This window comes from Bombina bombina, chromosome 3 (assembly GCF_027579735.1).
Source record: "Bombina bombina isolate aBomBom1 chromosome 3, aBomBom1.pri, whole genome shotgun sequence".
Taxonomy (NCBI): Eukaryota; Metazoa; Chordata; class Amphibia; order Anura; family Bombinatoridae; genus Bombina; species Bombina bombina.
In genome coordinates, this window is record NC_069501.1 from 190,550,596 (window position 1) to 190,572,663 (window position 22,068).

General features: G+C 42.4%; 1 protein-coding gene across 1 annotated transcript in view; it reads left to right on the top strand.

Annotated features, from left to right (window-relative positions):
* The window catches only part of DCBLD2 (discoidin, CUB and LCCL domain containing 2), a gene marked incomplete in the record, with an annotated part of 427,429 nt that overhangs the window by 243,137 nt on the left and 162,224 nt on the right, over nucleotides 1-22,068 (top strand). The window contains 1 exon segment of the mRNA XM_053705206.1: nucleotides 3,913-4,128. Within this exon segment, the coding sequence (XP_053561181.1) occupies nucleotides 3,913-4,128 (216 nt within the window).

The window sequence follows — 22,068 nt, forward strand, 5'->3', positions numbered from 1 at the left end:
TTCAGACAGACAATGTCACAACTGTGGCATACATCAATCATCAAGGAGGGACTCACAGTCCTCTGGCTATGAAAGAAGTATCTCGAATTTTGGTTTGGGCGGAATCCAGCTCCTGTCTAATCTCTGCGGTTCATATCCCAGGTGTAGACAATTGGGAAGCGGATTATCTCAGTCGCCAAACGTTGCATCCGGGCGAATGGTCTCTTCACCCAGAGGTATTTCTTCAGATTGTTCAAATGTGGGAACTTCCAGAAATAGATCTGATGGCGTCCCATCTAAACAAGAAACTTCCCAGGTATCTGTCCAGATCCCGGGATCCTCAGGCGGAGGCAGTGGATGCATTATCACTTCCTTGGAAGTATCATCCTGCCTATATCTTTCCGCCTCTAGTTCTTCTTCCAAGAGTGATCTCCAAGATTCTGAAGGAATGCTCGTTTGTTCTGCTGGTAGCTCCAGCATGGCCTCACAGGTTTTGGTATGCGGATCTTGTCCGGATGGCCTCTTGCCAACCGTGGACTCTTCCGTTAAGACCAGACCTTCTGTCACAAGGTCCTTTTTTCCATCAGGATCTGAAATCCTTAAATTTAAAGGTATGGAGATTGAACGCTTGATTCTTGGTCAAAGAGGTTTCTCTGACTCCGTGATTAATACTATGTTACAGGCTCGTAAATCTGTATCTCGAGAGATATATTATAGAGTCTGGAAGACTTATATTCTTGGTGTCTTTCTCATCATTTTTCTTGGCATTCTTTTAGAATACCGAGAATTTTACAGTTTCTTCAGGATGGTTTAGATAAGGGTTTGTCCGCAAGTTCTTTGAAAGGACAAATCTCTGCTCTTTCTGTTCTTTTTCACAGAAAGATTGCTATTCTTCCTGATATTCATTGTTTTGTACAAGCTTTGGTTCGTATAAAACCTGTCATTAAGTCAATTTCTCCTCCTTGGAGTTTGAATTTGGTTCTGGGAGCTCTTCAAGCTCCTCCGTTTGAACCTATGCATTCATTGGACATTAAATTACTTTCTTGGAAAGTTTTGTTCCTTTTGGCCATCTCTTCTGCCAGAAGAGTTTCTGAATTATCTGCTCTTTCTTGTGAGTCTCCTTTTCTGATTTTTCATCAGGATAAGGCGGTGTTGCGAACTTCTTTTGAATTTTTACCTAAAGTTGTGAATTCCAACAACATTAGTAGAGAAATTGTGGTTCCTTCATTATGTCCTAATCCTAAGAATTCTAAGGAGAAATCGTTGCATTCTTTGGATGTTGTTAGAGCTTTGAAATATTATGTTGAAGCTACGAAATCTTTCCGTAAGACTTCTAGTCTATTTGTTATCTTTTCCGGTTCTAGAAGAGGCCAGAAAGCTTCTGCCATTTCTTTGGCATCTTTTGTTGAAATCTTTAATTCATCTTGCCTATGTTGAGTCGGGTAAAATTCCGCCTCAGAGAATTACAGCTCATTCTACTAGGTCAGTATCTACTTCCTGGGCGTTTAGGAATGAAGCTTCGGTTGACCAGATCTGCAAAGCAGCAACTTGGTCCTCTTTGCATACTTTTACTAAATTCTACCATTTTGATGTATTTTCTTCTTCTGAAGCAGTTTTTGGTAGAAAAGTACTTCAGGCAGCGGTTTCAGTTTGAATCTTCTGCTTATGTTTTTCGTTAAACTTTATTTTGGGTGTGGATTATTTTCAGCAGGAATTGGCTGTCTTTATTTTATCCCTCCCTCTCTAGTGACTCTTGTGTGGAAAGATCCACATCTTGGGTAGTCATTATCCCATACGTCACTAGCTCATGGACTCTTGCTAATTACATGAAAGAAAACATAATTTATGTAAGAACTTACCTGATAAATTAATTTCTTTCATATTAGCAAGAGTCCATGAGACCCGCCCTTTTTTTGTGGTGGTTATGATTTTGTATAAGCACAATTATTCCAATTCCTTATTTTATATGCTTTCGCACTTTTTTATCACCCCACTTCTTGGCTATTCGTTAAACTGAATTGTGGGTGTGGTGAGGGGTGTATTTATAGGCATTTTGAGGTTTGGGAAACTTTGCCCCTCCTGGTAGGAATGTATATCCCATACGTCACTAGCTCATGGACTCTTGCTAATATGAAAGAAATGAATTTATCAGGTAAGTTCTTACATAAATTATGTTTTCCTAAGGTTAGGCACTTGCATAGGGATAAATAGATCATCCTTAACTCTCTCAATTCCTGCGAGGTATTGAGTATGGCCTCCCCTTTAGGGATTTTATGATCCCCCTTGTGGAGAGATATGGTTAATATATCGCTCTGTCTAAGGAAATATTTGCTACCTTTCCAGGCGAAATTTTAAAAGTATTACCGTCAGAGCCACTTAGAGGAGTCTGATCATCTATTTGTAGGATAGTGATTTCAGGTATAGAGTCATTCCTGAAATTAATCTCCACAACATCTGGCTTCTCTTCCACCATGTGACAGTTATGTCGGGTGCGAGATATACCAGACCGCTCATAATTAATATACCTTTTTACTTGTGACCAAATAACATTATTTATGCAATCAATTATGGTGCTTAATCGCTTCAGGAGATCACTACCAATTATTAAACGATTAGTTGGTAGATCCACTAAAATGACAGGGTGTCTTATTACCCTGTTCCCCAGTTTAAATTTGAACCATGTGTTACCGTAGACTTTTAGAGAGTTGTCCCCAACACCTATTAGTGAACCATCAAATTCTTTTATTTTAGGTTTGTGGGGTGTTAGCTCATTTAGCTGTGTGTAGTACTTGTGGGATAAAATAGTTGCCTGAGATCCAGTATCAATCACATGATAGGGTTGGAGACTAAATCCTGGAGCTCAGCTAATACACAATATCTCCCTGCAGTTTCTATAATTTCACACATAAAATTGGCATTATCACACATCTGTGGGCTTCGCCACGTGTTACCTGAATCTGCCACGTTACCTGATGCAGAAGAAACTTCATTCTTACCAGTCCATCCCTCTGTAATAGGATCGACAGGGTTCCTTTGTACTGCATCTGTGGAAATAAGGTTAAGAGAATACTGCAAAGGAAGAGATTGGTTAGAGCTTTCAGGCCGAGGTTGCTCTTCATCACAGCTAAATCGTCCGTTCCTGGTCTGTAGGGAGAGAATATGATTAGTACCATTATTTACATTTATCATTTTATTGGGTATATCTCTCCCCTCTCTTTCAGGTAATACTGCAGTATTTGACTGTGCCTGTGGCCCACTGCTGGTCACTGGCTGTACCCCTAAAAAAGGATTGTTAGTGTGCTGAGCGGTTAAAGCTTTACTCATATTTATTACCGGGAACTTAAAGAATTGATTTTCTCCCTAGATTGCATGGGATGCACACAGGCAATCAAACAGTTCAGTCATCACTGCATAACATGTTTGCAGCCATAATTTAACCCCATGAATACTCAAGCCAAATTGAAATAAACCCTCTCTCCATGTGTAATATTTTTTCTTTCTGACTGCTCAGCATGTTATTTTTTTTTATAGAGGAGTGTGCTGAGCCTGGATGCTGCTTGAATACATTTTTATGCCAATAAATGTGTTTCCAATGATTGGCAAGGGAAAGATGAAGGCAAACGTACACAGGGCTAGAGTGTATTCTTTTAGCCATGACACTGTCCTTAATTTCCTTGAAAGTTCAAAACTTCATGCTGTTAGTAACCTAAATAATTGTTAAAGTGCCTGTGAACATTATAAAGTGCATAATGTATTTTTCAGCTAATAAAACCCAATTGCATTAATATGCTATTTTTGTTGTACATAAGCCAAAAGGATTTCCATACTTCTGTTTAGATGTAGAAGTCTTCTCAATTTAGTAATTAAGAATACCATTTGTTTTCCAATTTCCCAGCACATTTTGGTTTATATATTTTATTTGTATATGCATAGGATGCTATGGAACTCTGGGAATGGAATCTGGGGTAATTCCAGATTCTCAAATAAATGCATCTTCAATACTGGAATGGACAGACAACACAGGACAATATAACATATGGAATCCAGAAAAAGCCAGACTAAAAAAAACAGGCCCTTCCTGGGCTGCAGCAATCTCAGATGAACATCAGTGGCTGCAGATTGATCTTAATAAGATGAAAAAAATTACAGGTAAGTATTTAGTGATAATATTGTATTTGTTTTCTAAGCTCCGTATGTAATATCACTTCTGAGTTAGTACAGCATATTGTATTTCTTTCCTATGGCATGGAGAGTCCACAACGTCATTCCAATTACTAGTGAGATATTCAACTCCTGGTCAGCAGGATGAGGCAAAGAGCACCCCAGCAATCTGTTATTTGTAACTTCCCTTACCCATAATCCCCAGTCATTCTCTTTGCCTTTGTCAATGGAGGATGTGCAAGGATGGTGTCTGAAGATATTTAATCCTTTTATGGGTACTTTTCCCTGCAAGCAAGGACTGGGGCTATGCTGTGTCCATGTCAATCTCTTTAGTAAGAGTAATGGTGGCTATTAGCAGTTAGAAATAAAGCAAAGACAACCTTGCCACTTTCTAACATTATTGCTACCCCTTTATAAAAAAACAGGGTTGGTTACTATGTTTTTTCTTTTACATTCCGGTCCCTGTCAGCGGCCCGAATGAGGCTGACAGACCTGCAACTCCTGTACATGCTCCACAGCAGAAGAACCTGGAGGGTAAGTCCTTTATTATATTTTTCTTTGCACACTAAAAGTGAAAGGAAGAGGACAGACAATCAGGGACCTGGTGTGACCTGTTACCCTCAGAAAAGGTTTGTATTTTACTGAAGTTATTTCCTCAGACTTTGGGAAAATTTGCGGCGGAGCAGATCCCTAGGCTAATCCAGTGCAGTATCTTTAGACTTTTTGAAGGGTCAAGTAACAGAGACCCAGGCTTAAAATGTATGGGGACAGATTTATTTATATATACATATATATATATATATATATATATATATATTTATTTATACCCTCACACTCCTTTACATTAACTCTCTTGGGATATGGTTTATTCTCCATATAGGGAAACAAAAGCCTCTTTACAGTCAGGGGTTCCCTATTGATGACGGATTTTATTTATAAATCCGTCTAAGGCTCAATGTGTACTTAGCTGCACACAATAATAATAATAATTAATAGTTGATACGATCAGGATTTTTTATGTCTGCACTCATGGGCAAATAGCATGATCTAAGATTCTTTTTTCGCGCATTTTGGACAATGGCGCTCTTCTCAATTTCTGTCCGGGTAAGGTAGGACATGAGGGCTCCTTATTGCGTTAGCGGAGAGCAGTAATCTGATTTCGTCGTGTCTAAATTATTTAGCTGCCTGGCTAGCATTGTGGTAACATAAGTGGTTAAATAAATTTACTAGATGTGCAGCTATATCTAACGGACTTCGGCTAGAGATTTTGGTTTGGATCAGTGTCTGCAAGAGAGGCTGTTATCTCTCCCTCCGCTTTTTTGTTAGTAAGATCAACAGTTAGCGTAAGGGGTTGCTTATTGTATATGGGACCAAGTACTTTTGTATTGTACTCTGACAGTTTTTCAGGTTCTAGCCAGGGTTTCTAATGGAACGGTCCCTTTGCCGTAAGTTATACTCGGGGTGTGTCGCTCCGTAGTAACTCTAGAGTCTATGCATATATATGCTATGACTGTATGGGGGTTTTGTTATATGGCGGCAGTGTGACGCACTTTGGTATAGTGCTTTAGCTGTTATTAGTTTTAGATGTATTACAGCTTTAACCTCTTCCTTATCGGAGGTTTCACTTGAGCACATTCCCTCTGCTCCCTGTATACAGTTGGCGCATATTTCCCTGTTGGACCCTTTTTATTTGTGCCGTTTAAGAGTATTCAACTTCGGTCCATTAGTTCCTTGTTGTAGGAATTTTTTCAGGGGATCTTTACTTTAAGGTGTTACACAGTCCTTTTAAGTTATTCTGTGTAATCTGACAGCAGCTGTATGCATGATTGTAATTGCTCCTGTCCGTTTTTTATAGTGGACTGGCTAGACTACAGTACTTTTTATAATCTGTAAAAAAAAAAACAAAAAAAAAAACCCTGATATTCAGGAATTTTTAGTTCTTTGGTGCCACCCTGTGGCGTCAAAGGGTCATTTTCTTAGACATGTATATCTGTTACAGTTAAAGTGCAGAAACAGTTAATGTGCACATTACCTAGCTAATCTGCAGATTAACTGATTTGCTCAGTTAAAGTGCAGAATCTGCACTTTACCTAGGTAATGTGCACATTAACTGCTTCTGTGTAGTTAAAGTTGGAAAAGTTTTTCTCTCATGTAAACTGTTTATTGAAAAAGAAGCCGAAGAATGTTCCGATTTCTATCTATTTATTATAGATTCGATAGATAATTTCCCAGACAGAGAATTTCAAGACGTGCGGGCTGACACCAATGGTAAGGTTCCCAGAGGCAGTTGCGGCGCCCGAGGCTCTGATTAGAACGGAGCACTCTGGAGCGTATCTGCCCTCGGCCGAAATCGGAACATTCTTCGGCTTCTTTTTCAATAAACAGTTTACATGAGAGAAACAAACTTTTCTAAAAAGCTAAAGTGCTTGAAAGTGTATTATTTGTTTTTCAACTGTATTATCACAGATACATTACAGCTAGAATGGCAGATATTTCACATTCTCAGTACGATGTTCTTACATTTATTTGTGCTCATTGCATAATTCCACAATGGGTTGCAGGGAAGTCGATTCTGTAACAATGCAGAATGGGAAATATACAATGCTTAGAAGTGTAGAGGCCAAGATGCTAATAAATGCAAAAACAGAATGAGAGCAGTTGTTATACCCTTGGGAAAACTACTATAAACTTGTTAAGAAGTTGAAGTGTGTCTGGGCAATGAATGATGCATAAAGTGTGCCGCACTGCCCTTTAAGATTTTGTTTTTACCTCCATTTTCAGAAGAAAGTGCACCAGGCTCTCTAAAAAAAAAAAAGGTGATGTGAACTGATTATCATAGGAAAAACCATGGGACTCCCTTTAGTTTATATATTATATATAATATATAATATATATATACCGTATTGTTCCGAGTATAGGCCGCTCCTGATTATAAGCCGCACCCTTAAAGTTATGTGCCATTTAAAAGAAATTACATTTTTAACTTAAATATACACATTACTGCCTCCTCTTAACCCAATCAGTCTCCTTTCCTCACACAGTGCCCACTACTCACCCAATTAACTACCTATTTACCTTATACAAGCCTCCCCTCAGTCCTCCCCACCCTCTTAGCCCCTATAACCCTCTTTTCTGCTTTCCTCTAAGGGCTCAAAGGTTACAGGTCCATAGCTGACTTCTGACAAATGTATCTTCAATATCTTATATATGGTGATATTCTCTTTAGTGAGTCTACAGCCCAGACAGCCCAGCTTTTTCAAGGTAGCAACTGTGTAACTTACCTTCCCCCTTAATGGATCATCACATACGATTATGGGAAACAGGATAAGTGACCGTTGTCCCTCTGACAGGCTCTCACCAGCATCAGCTTCTCTAGGTAACCCCCGCGGTTAACAGTTCAGAGCTGTCGGACCCGCCGTGACATCCACTGACTCTCCGATCGGCAACCTCTCCCACAGTACAGGATAGGTGACAGTTGTCCCTCTTGCTGATAGCTGTCCCTCTGACAGGCTCTCACCAGCGTCGGCTTCTCTTGGGACCTCTTAGGTTGACGACTCCAAGCTGTCAGATCTGCGTGACGTCACTAACTCTCTGCTTGGCAATCAGGGGATTTAACTCCCAAGCATTGTGCTGGTGTGGTGGCTCAGGATCTCTCCTGTCGGGCTGTGTCCCAGATCTGGTTAAATTGCTGCTCCTGAGTGCAGCTTTGAGTGTGGGGTCGGTGGCGGCCATAAGAGTCTCCAGGAAGCCCAGTGTGTGCCCTAACTCCTCCCTGAAACAAAACAGCACTTCCGCCCAACCCCAACACGGACCGTTCAAGGTACTTACCATATAGCAGTACTTTTATGGTGTTTTGTGCAAAAGCCCGATTGTAGGCCGCACCCCTAGTTTAAAGACTTATTTTAAGGGAAAAAAGTGCGGCCTATGCTCGGGACAATACGATATATATATATGTTACCGCTAAAGTGCATTTTTTGCACTTTAACTAGTGCCTAGTAGGTAATGTTCAGATTATCTAGGTAATTTGAGAAATGAAACAATTGTTCTGCACTTTAACTAATCACCCTAGTTAATCTGCAGATAAGCTAGGTAAAGTGCACATTAACTGATTTCTGCACTTTAACTGTAACATATCCATGTTTTATCAAAATATGGTGTGAAATATTACTTCTTAAATGGACGTAAAACCCAATTTCTCCAACATAGGTGTGTCCGGTCCACGGCGTCATCCTTACTTGTGGGATATTCTCTTCCCCAACAGGAAATGGCAAAGAGCCCAGCAAAGCTGGTCACATGATCCCTCCTAGGCTCCGCCTACCCCAGTCATTCTCTTTGCCGTTGTACAGGCAACATCTCCACAGAGATGGCTTAGAGTTTTTTAGTGTTTAACTGTAGTTTTTATTATTCAATCAAGAGTTTGTTATTTTGAAATAGTGCTGGTATGTACTATTTACTCAGAAACAGAAAAGAGATGAAGATTTTTGTTTGTATGAGGAAAATGATTTTACCAACCGTCACTAAAATCCATGGCTGTTCCACACAGGACTGTTGAGAGCAATTAACTTCAGTTGGGGGAACAGTGAGCAGTCTCTTGCTGCTTGAGGTATGACACATTCTAACAAGACGATGTAATGCTGGAAGCTGTCATTTTCCCTATGGGATCCGGTAAGCCATGTTTATTACGATCGTAAATAAGGGCTTCAAAAAGGGCTTATTAAGACTGTAGACTTTTTCTGGGCTAAATCGATTCATTATTAACTCATATTTAGCCTTGAGGAATCATTTTATCTGGGTATTTTGATATAATCATATCGGCAGGCACTGTTTTAGACACCTTATTCTTTAGGGGCTTTCCCAAAGCATAGGCAGAGCCTCATTTTCGCGCCGGTGTTGCGCACTTGTTTTTGAGAGGCATGGCATGCAGTCGCATGTGAGAGGAGCTCTGATACTTAGAAAAGACTTTCTGAAGGCGTCATTTGGTATCGTATTCCCCTTGGGGCTTGGTTGGGTCTCAGCAAAGCAGATACCAGGGACTGTAAAGGGGTTAAAGTTCAAAACGGCTCCGGTTCCGTTATTTTAAGGGTTAAAGCTTCCAAATTTGGTGTGCAATACTTTTAAGGCTTTAAGACACTGTGGTGAAAATTTGGTGAATTTTGAACAATTCCTTCATACTTTTTCGCAATTGCAGTAATAAAGTGTGTTCAGTTTAAAATTTAAAGTGACAGTAACGGTTTTATTTTAAAACGTTTTTTGTACTTTGTTATCAAGTTTATGCCTGTTTAACATGTCTGAACTACCAGATAGACTGTGTTCTGAATGTGGGGAAGCCAGAATTCCTATTCATTTAAATAAATGTGATTTATGTGACAATGATGCCCAAGATGATTCCTTAAGTGAGGGGAGTAAGCATGGTACTGCATCATTCCCTCCTTCGTCTACACGAGTCTTGCCCACTCAGGAGGCCCCTAGTACATCTAGCGCGCCAATACTCCTTACTATGCAACAATTAACGGCTGTAATGGATAATTCTGTCAAAAACATTTTAGCCAAAATGAACACTTATCAGCGTAAGCGCGACTGCTCTGTTTTAGATACTGAAGAGCATGACGACGCTGATAATAATATTTCTGAAGGGCCCCTAACCCAGTCTGATGGGGCCAGGGAGGTTTTGTCTGAGGGAGAAATTACTGATTCAGGGAACATTTCTCAACAAGCTGAACCTGATGTGATTGCATTTAAATTTAAGTTGGAACATCTCCGCATTCTGCTTAAGGAGGTATTATCCACTCTGGATGATTGTGACAAGTTGGTCATCCCAGAGAAACTATGTAAAATGGACAAGTTCCTAGAGGTGCCGGGGCTCCCAGAAGCTTTTCCTATACCCAAGCGGGTGGCGGACATTGTTAATAAAGAATGGGAAAGGCCCGGTATTCCTTTCGTCCCTCCCCCCATATTTAAAAAATTGTTTCCTATGGTCGACCCTAGAAAGGACTTATGGCAGACAGTCCCCAAGGTCGAGGGAGCGGTTTCCACTTTAAATAAACGCACCACTATACCCATAGAGGATAGTTGTGCTTTCAAAGATCCTATGGATAAAAAATTAGAAGGTTTGCTTAAAAAGATGTTTGTTCAGCAGGGTTACCTTCTACAACCAATTTCATGCATTGTCCCTGTCGCTACAGCCGCATGTTTCTGGTTCGATGAGCTGATAAAGGCGGTCGGTAGTGATTCTCCTCCTTATGAGGAGATTATGGACAGAATCAATGCTCTCAAATTGGCTAATTCTTTCACCCTAGACGCCACTTTGCAATTGGCTAGGTTAGCGGCTAAGAATTCTGGGTTTGCTATTGTGGCGCGCAGAGCGCTTTGGTTGAAATCTTGGTCGGCTGATGCGTCTTCCAAGAACAAGCTACTTAACATTCCTTTCAAGGGGAAAACGCTGTTTGGCCCTGACTTGAAAGAGATTATCTCTGATATCACTGGGGGTAAGGGCCACGCCCTCCCTCAGGATCGGCCTTTCAAGGCAAAAAATAAACCTAATTTTCGTCCCTTTCGTAGAAACGGACCAGCCCAAAGTGCTACGTCCTCTAAGCAAGAGGGTAATACTTCTCAAGCCAAGCCAGCTTGGAGACCAATGCAAGGCTGGAACAAGGGAAAGCAGGCCAAGAAACCTGCCACTGCTACCAAGACAGCATGAAATGTTGGCCCCCGATCCGGGACCGGATCTGGTGGGGGGCAGACTCTCTCTCTTCGCTCAGGCTTGGGCAAGAGATGTTCTGGATCCTTGGGCGCTAGAAATAGTCTCCCAAGGTTATCTTCTGGAATTCAAGGGACTTCCCCCAAGGGGGAGGTTCCACAGGTCTCAGTTGTCTTCAGACCACATAAAAAGACAGGCATTCTTACATTGTGTAGAAGACCTGTTAAAAATGGGAGTGATTCATCCTGTTCCATTAAGAGAACAAGGAATGGGGTTCTACTCCAATCTGTTTATAGTTCCCAAAAAAGAGGGAACGTTCAGACCAATCTTAGATCTCAAGATTTTAAACAAGTTTCTCAAGGTTCCATCGTTCAAGATGAAAACCATTCGAACTATTCTTCCTTCCATCCAGGACGGTCAATTCATGACCACGGTGGATTTAAAGGATGCGTATCTACATATTCCTATCCACAAGGAACATCATCGGTTCCTGAGGTTCGCATTCCTGGACAAACATTACCAGTTCGTGGCGCTTCCTTTCGGATTAGCCACTGCTCCAAGGATTTTCACAAAGGTACTAGGGTCCCTTCTAGCTGTGCTAAGACCAAGGGGCATCGCTGTAGTACCTTACTTGGACGACATTCTGATTCAAGCGTCGTCCCTTCCTCAAGCAAAGGCTCACACGGACATTGTCCTGGCCTTTCTCAGATCTCACGGATGGAAAGTGAACGTGGAAAAGAGTTCTCTATCTCCGTCAACAAGGGTTCCCTTCTTGGGAACAATAATAGACTCCTTAGAAATGAGGATTTTTCTGACAGAGGCCAGAAAAACAAAACTTCTAGACTCTTGTCGGATACTTCATTCCGTTCCTCTTCCTTCCATAGCTCAGTGCATGGAAGTGATCGGGTTGATGGTAGCGGCAATGGACATAGTTCCTTTTGCACGCATTCATCTAAGACCATTACAACTGTGCATGCTCAGTCAGTGGAATGGGGACTATACAGACTTGTCTCCGAAGATACAAGTAAATCAGAGGACCAGAGACTCACTCCGTTGGTGGCTGTCCCTGGACAACCTGTCACGAGGGATGACATTCCGCAGACCAGAGTGGGTCATTGTCACGACCGACGCCAGTCTGATGGGCTGGGGCGCGGTCTGGGGATCCCTGAAAGCTCAGGGTCTTTGGTCTCGGGAAGAATCTCTTCTACCGATAAATATTCTGGAACTGAGAGCGATATTCAATGCTCTCAAGGCTTGGCCTCAGCTAGCGAGGGCCAAGTTCATACGGTTTCAATCAGACAACATGACAACTGTTGCGTACATCAACCATCAGGGGGGAACAAGGAGTTCCCTGGCGATGGAAGAAGTGACCAAAATCATTCTATGGGCGGAGTCTCACTCCTGCCACCTGTCTGCTATCCACATCCCAGGAGTGGAAAATTGGGAAGCGGATTTTCTGAGTCGTCAGACATTGCATCCGGGGGAGTGGGAACTCCATCCGGAAATCTTTGCCCAAGTCACTCAGCTGTGGGGCATTCCAGACATGGATCTGATGGCCTCTCGTCAGAACTTCAAAGTTCCTTGCTACGGGTCCAGATCCAGGGATCCCAAGGCGGCTCTAGTGGATGCACTAGTAGCACCTTGGACCTTCAAACTAGCTTATGTGTTCCCGCCGTTTCCTCTCATCCCCAGGCTGGTAGCCAGGATCAATCAGGAGAGGGCGTCGGTGATCTTGATAGCTCCTGCGTGGCCACGCAGGACTTGGTATGCAGATCTGGTGAATATGTCATCGGCTCCACCTTGGAAGCTACCTTTGAGGCGAGACCTTCTTGTTCAGGGTCCGTTCGAACATCCGAATCTGGTTTCACTCCAGCTGACTGCTTGGAGATTGAACGCTTGATCTTATCGAAGCGAGGGTTCTCAGATTCTGTTATCGATACTCTTGTTCAGGCCAGAAAGCCTGTAACTAGAAAGATTTACCACAAAATTTGGAAAAAATATATCTGTTGGTGTGAATCTAAAGGATTCCCTTGGGACAAGGTTAAGATTCCTAGGATTCTATCCTTCCTTCAAGAAGGACTGGAAAAAGGATTATCTGCAAGTTCCCTGAAGGGACAGATTTCTGCCTTGTCTGTGTTACTTCACAAAAAGCTGGCCGCTGTGCCAGATGTTCAAGCCTTTGTTCAGGCTCTAGTTAGAATTAAGCCTGTTTACAAACCTTTGACTCCTCCTTGGAGTCTCAATTTAGTTCTTTCAGTTCTTCAGGGGGTTCCGTTTGAACCCTTGCATTCCGTTGATATTAAGTTATTATCTTGGAAAGTTTTGTTTTTAGTTGCAATTTCTTCTGCTAGAAGAGTTTCAGAATTATCTGCTCTGCAGTGTTCTCCTCCTTATCTGGTGTTCCATGCAGATAAGGTGGTTTTACGTACTAAACCTGGTTTTCTTCCAAAAGTTGTTTCTAACAAAAACATTAACCAGGAGATTATCGTACCTTCTCTGTGTCCGAAACCAGTTTCAAAGAAGGAACGTTTGTTGCACAATTTGGATGTTGTTCGCGCTCTGAAATTCTTTTTAGATGCTACAAAGGATTTTAGACAAACATCTTCCTTGTTTGTTGTTTATTCCGGTAAAAGGAGAGGTCAAAAAGCAACTTCTACCTCTCTCTCTTTTTGGATTAAAAGCATCATCAGATTGGCTTACGAGACTGCCGGACGGCAGCCTCCCGAAAGAATCACAGCTCATTCCACTAGGGCTGTGGCTTCCACATGGGCCTTCAAGAACGAGGCTTCTGTTGATCAGATATGTAGGGCAGCGACTTGGTCTTCACTGCACACTTTTACCAAATTTTACAAGTTTGATACTTTTGCTTCTTCTGAGGCTATTTTTGGGAGAAAGGTTTTGCAAGCCGTGGTGCCTTCCATTTAGGTGACCTGATTTGCTCCCTCCCTTCATCCGTGTCCTAAAGCTTTGGTATTGGTTCCCACAAGTAAGGATGACGCCGTGGACCGGACACACCTATGTTGGAGAAAACAGAATTTATGTTTACCTGATAAATTACTTTCTCCAACGGTGTGTCCGGTCCACGGCCCGCCCTGGTTTTTTTAATCAGGTCTGATAATTTTTTTTCTTTAACTACAGTCACCACGGTACCATATGGTTTCTCCTATGCAAATATTCCTCCTTAACGTCGGTCGAATGACTGGGGTAGGCGGAGCCTAGGAGGGATCATGTGACCAGCTTTGCTGGGCTCTTTGCCATTTCCTGTTGGGGAAGAGAATATCCCACAAGTAAGGATGACGCCGTGGACCGGACACACCGTTGGAGAAAGTAATTTATCAGGTAAACATAAATTCTGTTTTTTTTTTCTTTCATGATTTAGATAGAACATAAAATATTAAACAACTTTCTAATTTACTTCTATTATCATATTTTCTTCATTTTCTTGTTATACTTATTTGAAAAGCAGAAATGTAAGCTCAAGAGTGTGCACGTGTCTGCAGCACTATATAGCAGCAGTTTTGCAACAATGTTAGCAGTAACACTATGTTATACATTAGCAGTAATGAATAAAGCTACAGAGTGCCCAGAATAGTCATAGAAGTACATATAGTTAACTTCCTATTCCCCCATATAGGTGGATTTAAATACAATACAAAATTATCACTATTTATTAATAGTCTAGATACTCATGATAAGAAACCAATGATAATGGTAATGACATAAAATTAAAGTTGTCATTTTTTGATGTATCTGGAGTCTAATAACATATATGACCACACAGATTCAATGCCACTATTACAATTACGGGGTATTAGAAAAAGTGGGTTAATTTATGCCATGACAATAAAATGAGACAATCTTGTTCAATTCTATCTAATCAATTGAGGCTGCTGCTCAAAATGAGTGTAAATACTGCTATATAGCATAATTAACATGAACACGACTAATGATACGTCTACAAGTAAACACGGATGTTGCTGAGTGGTAACCATGGAAACCATACACTACAAATCGACGCACTAGTTGCGTGGCCGGCCCCTAACCCTGACGAAGTCACGTAATCGTGACGAAATGCGTCGGTGGGCAGGACTTATGGGTAGATTACGTGCCTGAAGAAGTATCGGCACTGGGGCTCTCTCTGTGAGTTTATTGATATTAATGGTTATGTTTGTAACAACTTGATGAGGAATATTTGTAACAATAATATATACTTAGAATTTTAGTGTGGGATCCGGAACTCTTATCCTAAAATTGACCACGCTAATGCTAACTATAAAGGTGGGTGCTTGAAAGATATCGGCACCCACTTAAGTGAGTTTATAGTAACTGAATGTGTCTATATGGAAAAAGTGTGTATGTTGTAAAATACAAACGAAACTGACCTCACAACTTAGTCATAAATGGTTGCCTGAAAGAGTATCGGCACCTTAGACACTATATAATTTAAGTATGAGAGGAATAAGCAATGTTTGAAAGATGGATGTCCATTTATAATTCAATGATCCTGTGATACATTAATACACTGGTATATATGAACAGGGAGTAGCACGATACGCGATATGAATATAGATATGATTCACTGAAAATCAAAGTTGCTTACTAATAAGTAATACATATATACCTGGAGTTTATAACACCACCACTACCTCAACTAAGGTGATTAAATTGGAATGAGTTATAAGTTACTACCTAATGAATGTCTTATAGATATAGATAAAATCCACAAAAGGAACAGCACCATCCAATGAATGTAATAAAATACTTCTTTATTGGGACATCACCAAAAAACACAGCAACACGACGTTTTCGGTCAATACCGAAAATATGCACTTCTATGTATTTACGGCAACGAAATATTAACTATTGCACGTATATGCCCTAAGCCCATGGCCAATTTTAGTATGTTCCCTTGTTTGTATCCTTCATGTAACTCTGACTAGCGATGTTGCCAAAGGGTAGCACTGAGAGTTAACCCTTTGTTCAGAATACAGGAAGGAATATATGTTTGCACCTTTTCCTTTGTACAAAGGAATTTTAATATGGTTACAATAAAGTTTTTAGATTTTTATGAGTGTCTTTTTCTTTAAAATCTCCACAATCCACTTATTGTTCATTTAATACTGTGCTCAATCAAGCATAGTGGAGGTACTTGTCCCTAAATTTTGGTAATAGCAGTAACACTAGATGGCAGCACTATTTTCTGTCCTGTAGTGCTTCAGGCATGTGCACGCTACCTACCTAGGTATCTCTAACAAAGAATAACATGAAAATGAAACATTTTTGATAATAGAAGTAAATTGGAAACTTTTAAAAAAGACTGTGCAGTATTATCTGTATCTAAGCTTTGTTTAATCCTTTAGGTTAGAACAACTGTCTATTATCCTCAGGTTAAATTCCCTGTATAGCAGAATTTCTGATATCCTTATATTATGTGTTTCTGCCTGAGCCTTGCTAACAGAATTTGTAGCCCATCAGTCTCATTCTCTGAAACTCATGAGCTCAGGTTTTCAGACTAGGAACCTACTCTAGTTTACTCTTTTAGAGGGTTTTGTAGAGTTTCTTTTCTCTCTGGATTTTTGCCGCAATTTTGTGGAAGTTCCTCATAGTATTCTTAAATATTTTTTCATTCACCCTGATTTGATCACTGATATTTTCTTGAGTGTCCAGTGTCCTTATGGTGACATGACTCCCATTCTATCTTACTGGATCTTAAGTTCTGGGTACTCTCAGGACTTTAAATTGCTTGTCTTTTATAAAGAATTTTTATTTATTTGGAAACATGATTTCAGCTCTGTTTCATGTCTTGGCTCACTGGAATAATCCACAATGCAACAAACCAGGAGACTCTGGTTTGAGTCCAGGGTGTGACAGAGTATCCCCCTTCAGGCCATAGTACAGACCACAACACAAAGTGTGGTGCCTGATTCTTTAGCATTTTCTATGATATGATTATGCATATATATTATATATATTATAGATTAGATTAACTCTTATTTTGACGTCCATGATTAGATTCTTGGACTCATTATTATATATTTTCTCCTATGGAGGGATTTCTGATAGTTTTTGGGTTATCCGATATTATCTTATCTCATCTCTTTCCTAGTGATCTCAGGACACTAGAAGGTTTTTCTGTATCTTTTTTTTTTATAAATAAGGTACTTTATTTTTCTTCTCATGTTGAGATTATTTCCTGATATGATGCCATTCTAGATAGTACTAGGCTGTGACGAAACCAATCTCGCCACTGTGCATTGGAGGAGCCTGGTTGCCCGCCTGCTGCCTTTAGACTATGGCCCCATGTTGAAATGCTTACTTTTCCCCTGCAAAGACACGAAAGCTGGGTCATTCAGTTCTTGCCCTATTTGGACAGTGGTACCCCAGATAGCTATGCCATGTAGTCCATTTGTATAACGAAAGACTTTGGCATCATGGCAATTGAACTGTATTTCTCTGTCTGTGATAGTTACAACAACCATTGTGTAAGGTAACTGCATCAACCATTGTGTAAGGTAACTGCATCAACCATTGTGTAAGGTAACTGCATCAACCATTGTGTAAGGTAACTGCATCAACCATTGTGTAAGGTAACTGCATCAACCATTGTGTAAGGTAACTGCATCAACCATTGTGTAAGGTAATTGCATCAGGCAGAGGGGAGGATTTTGTGTGGGAGTATCTGAGAGTATTGTATGTGTTTATTGGTTGTTTTACAAAACCCTGTGGGTGGTACTAATATGTAAGCGACGGGATCGTTCCCACAGCCAGAAGGACAGCTACAGGAGACACCATTCCGTGGATTTACAGGTTGGGGGACAAGTCCCAGTACAGCAACCCTAAAAGCAACAGAATGGAACCAGCAGTGTTATATGAGGAGGAGGACCTGGATGGCCGGGATGCATTAAGGAAAGGCATCTGGTACCAGGCCCTGGATAATGTACAATTACCAGCAGGGTAAGAGTTTCCCCAGTGAAGAGCAGCGGTTGCAGAAGCAAGTGGCCCTGCGGATGCCCTTCCTGGGAGAGCATCACCTGGAGGAATGGGTGAAGGAACTAGAGCACCGGGTATGGCAGGAACTATGGCTGGAGGATGCCTACCAGGCGCTCTGGTGGTATATGGCACAGTATATACCCTGGACAGCTGAGCATGACAAACCAGAGGGAGAGGAGTTTGATGGTCCTGGCTTGTTATGGGAGTCCTTTGCAGAGCCTGACTTTGGGAGCCCTGCGCAGACTAGACTTCAGGACATTTTCTCTGAGAGGGAGGCTAGGCATGACTGGGCTGACCCCCATAAGGTAGAGCAAGACCTGGCTCACTTAGCAGTCCTGGAGTGGGAACTGGAGCAGCACTACCGAGATCTCTTCCACTCCATTGGGAAGGCTCAGCAGGACAGCAAGGTGAAAGACCCAGATCCAGACCCGTTCAGCTGGGAAGATATTGTGGAGATTTACTGGGAAGGACCCCAGGTGGCCGGTGGAGATGGGACCGAGGTCTCTCCAACGGTCCTGCAGGGAATTGGGAGCCCAGACTCCATCCCCCAGTGGCAGGTTGAGTTACAGGGGGCAGAGACAGTTGGTCCTGTCCCCCAGCAGCAGAGGAATATGCAGGGAATTGGGAGCCCAGACTCCATTCCCCAGCGGCAGGCTGAGTTACAGGGGGCAGAGACAGTTGGTTCTGCCCCCCATCAGCAGAGTGAGATGCAGGGGATTGGGAGCCCAGTCTCCATTCCCTAGTGGCTGGAAGTACGTATGGAAGTACGTATGGGAGAGGAGCTTGTTACCCCCCTCTCCCCAGTAAGCCCCACAACCATGCAGATGGGACCGTGGTCTCTGTACTTACAGCACAGGGGGTAGGGACAGTCTGTCCTGTCCCCCAGCAACAGGGCTGTTTAGCCAAAGGGGAAACAGTCAGTCTCCCCCCACAGCAGCATGGTGCTTTGTCCAAAGGGGAGACAGTCGGTCTCCCCCCACAGCAGCATGGTGCTTTGTCCAAAGGGGAGACGATCGGTCTCCCCCTCCAGCAGCCAGGCTCCCACCAGGCTACTTCCGTGGTAGTGCTGGCACCAGGGCAGAGTACAGCTGGTCTCTGCCCACCTCGCAACCCACCAATTCAGCGTGCCAGTCCCCCACACATCCGTGGTGAGGCACCTGGACATGGACAAGTTTCTCCTCTACCCAGGTGTAGTGACCATTTATTGTGGGTGGGCTGTACTGCTGATTGTGTTTTGTGGGTGGGTTGCTGGACTAACCAGGGCACTGATCGGCAGGAGGTCAGATACCCTGTTAGTCTGGTCTCGTCACATCTCTCCCCTTTTCCAAACAATCTCGCCACTGTGCATTGGAGGAGCCTGGTTGCCCGCCTGCTGCCTTTAGACTATGGCCCCATGTTGAAATGCTTACTTTTCCCCTGCAAAGACACGAAAGCCGGGTCATTCAGTACTTGCCCTAATTGGACAGTGATACCCCAGATAGCTATGCCATGTAGCCCATTTGTATAACGAAAGACTTTGGCATCATGGCAATGGAACTGTATTGCTCTGTCTGTGATAGTTACATCAACCAATTGTGTAAGGTAATTGTATCAACCATTGTGTAAGGTAACTGTATCAACCATTGTGTAAGGTAACTGCATCAACCATTGTGTAAGGTAATTGCATCAGGCAGATGGGAGGATTTTGTGTGGGAGTATCTGAGAGTATTGTATGTGTTTATTGGTTGTTTTACAAAACCCTGTGGGTGGTACTAATGTGTAAGAATGTGTATATAAGAACAATAAACCCACAGCTCTTGCTGATATCTGTTTGACCCTCACCATGGAGCTTTGACTCATGCTTGGGGGGAGGGAGAGGGGAAATTTACTGTATGCTGCCTGTGCCTCTGCCCTTTTATGCCTGGGTATACTGTAACATAGGCTAAGATCATTTTTCATTTAGTGGTCTTAGGTTTACAATTTGGGAAATTTCTTCCAATTTGTTTCTCTTCCCTTTGAGCGGCCCCTCGACCCCTTGCAAATGTGCTAGGGGCCCTTCTGACAGTGGCCAGATCTCAGAGAATAGTAGTGACGCCATACCTGGATGATATCTTGGTTCAGACGCTATCTTTTCAGTTACCAAGATCTTATACTGAGATGTTGTCTATTCTACGTTTCCACAAAGGTGTATCTGGAAAAGTGTTCCCTAGTGCCAGACACAAGGGTGTGTTTTTTGGGAACTATTATAGATTCTATATCCATGATAATCTTTCTGATGGATGTCAGAAAATCCAAACTTCTTGCTTACTGCCTTTCTCTCCAGTCTTTTGTTTGCCCCCCAGTGGCTCAATGCATGGAAGTGATTGGTCTCATGGTAGCTACCATGGATAGCATTCCTTTTTGCTTGGGTTCATCTGAGACCTCTGCAATTATGCAGGCTCAGTCAACGGAACGTAGACCACTCAGATCTTTTGCAGAGGATAGATCTGGATCCCCTAACAAGAGTGTCTCTCATGGTGGATTTTACAGGACTATTGGTCTCGGGGCACATGCTCCCTGAGACCTTCCTCTGTGATTGTGACCACGGAAGCCAGCCTGTTAGGCTGGGGAGCAGTTTTGGGCTCTTTAAAGCTCAGGGCCTGTGGACTTGGGAAGAGTCTTCTCTTTCCATAAACATCTTGGAGTTGAGAGCAATCTTCAATGCCTTGACTGATTGGCATCAATTATCCTTAGTCCGGTTTATCATATTCCAGTCGGACATATTTCCTTAGTGGCTTACATCAAGCACCAGGGGGGAACTCAGAGTTCCTTGGCCATGAAGGAGGTGACTCGCATTCTGCAGTGGGCGGAAGCTCACAATTGTCTCCTTTCTGCCATCCACATTCTCGGGGTGGATATTTGGGAGGCAGATTTTCTGAGCAGACAGACTTTTCATCCCGGGGAATAGGCTCTCCATCCGGAAGTGTTCTCAAGGATAACCCTCAAGTGGGGGGTGTCGGAGTTGGTTGTCAAAACTCCAAGCTTCCAAAGTATGGAACAAGGTCAAGGGATCCTCAGGCCGCTCTGGCGGTTCCTTGGAATTTCGGTTACATTACTCGTATCAAACTGGAGAGAGTGTCTGTGATTCTAATAGCTCCTGCCTGGCTTTGCAGGATTTGGTTCACGGATCTATTGAAAATGTCATCTCTTCCACCTTGGAGGTTACCTCTGAGTAAGGACCTTCTAATTCAGGGTCCATTCCTCCACCCAAAGCTAGATTCTCTGAAGCTGACTGCTTGGAGATTGAACGCCTAGTCCTGTCTAAACAGGGTTTTTCTGAAGCGATCATTGATACTATGCTTCAGGCTCGCAAAGCTGTTATTCGCAGAATTTACCATAAGGTCTGGCGTAAATACCTTTTTTGGTGCGAAGCTATGGGTTTCTCTTGGAGACGGGGGAGGATTCCCCAAAATTTATCTTTTCTTCAGGATGACCTGGAGAAAGGTTTGTCTGTCAGTACACTGAAGGGTCAGATTTCTGCACTGTCTATTCTTTTGCACAAACGTCTGGCAGGTTTACCAAATGTTCAAGCTTTTGTTCAGGCCCTGGTCAGAATCAGGCCTGTATTTAAACCTGTTGCTCCTCCTTGGAGCCTTAACCTAGTTTTTAAAGTTTTGCAGCAGGCTCCGTTTGAGCCGATGCATGTTGTTGATATAAAATGGTTATCTTGGAAGGTTTTGTTTCTCCTTGCTATTTCTTCCGCTCGCAGAGTTTCTAAGCTTTTCAGCTTTGCAGTGTGATTCCCCGTACCTTATTTTTCATGCAGATAAGGCGGTCCTTCATACTAAATTGGGGTTTCTCCCTAACGTGGTGTTGGATCGAATCATTAATCAGGAAATTGTTGTTCCTTCTTTTTGTCCTAATCCTTCTCAAAAGGAACATCTTTCTCCAACATAGGTGTGTCCGGTCCACGGCGTCATCCTTACTTGTGGGATATTCTCTTCCCCAACAGGAAATGGCAAAGAGCCCAGCAAAGCTGGTCACATGATCCCTCCTAGGCTCCGCCTACCCCAGTCATTCTCTTTGCCGTTGTACAGGCAACATCTCCACGGAGATGGCTTAGAGTTTTTTAGTGTTTAACTGTAGTTTTTATTATTCAATCAAGAGTTTGTTATTTTGAAATAGTGCTGGTATGTACTATTTACTCAGAAACAGAAAAGAGATGAAGATTTCTGTTTGTATGAGGAAAATGATTTTAGCAACCGTAACTAAAATCCATGGCT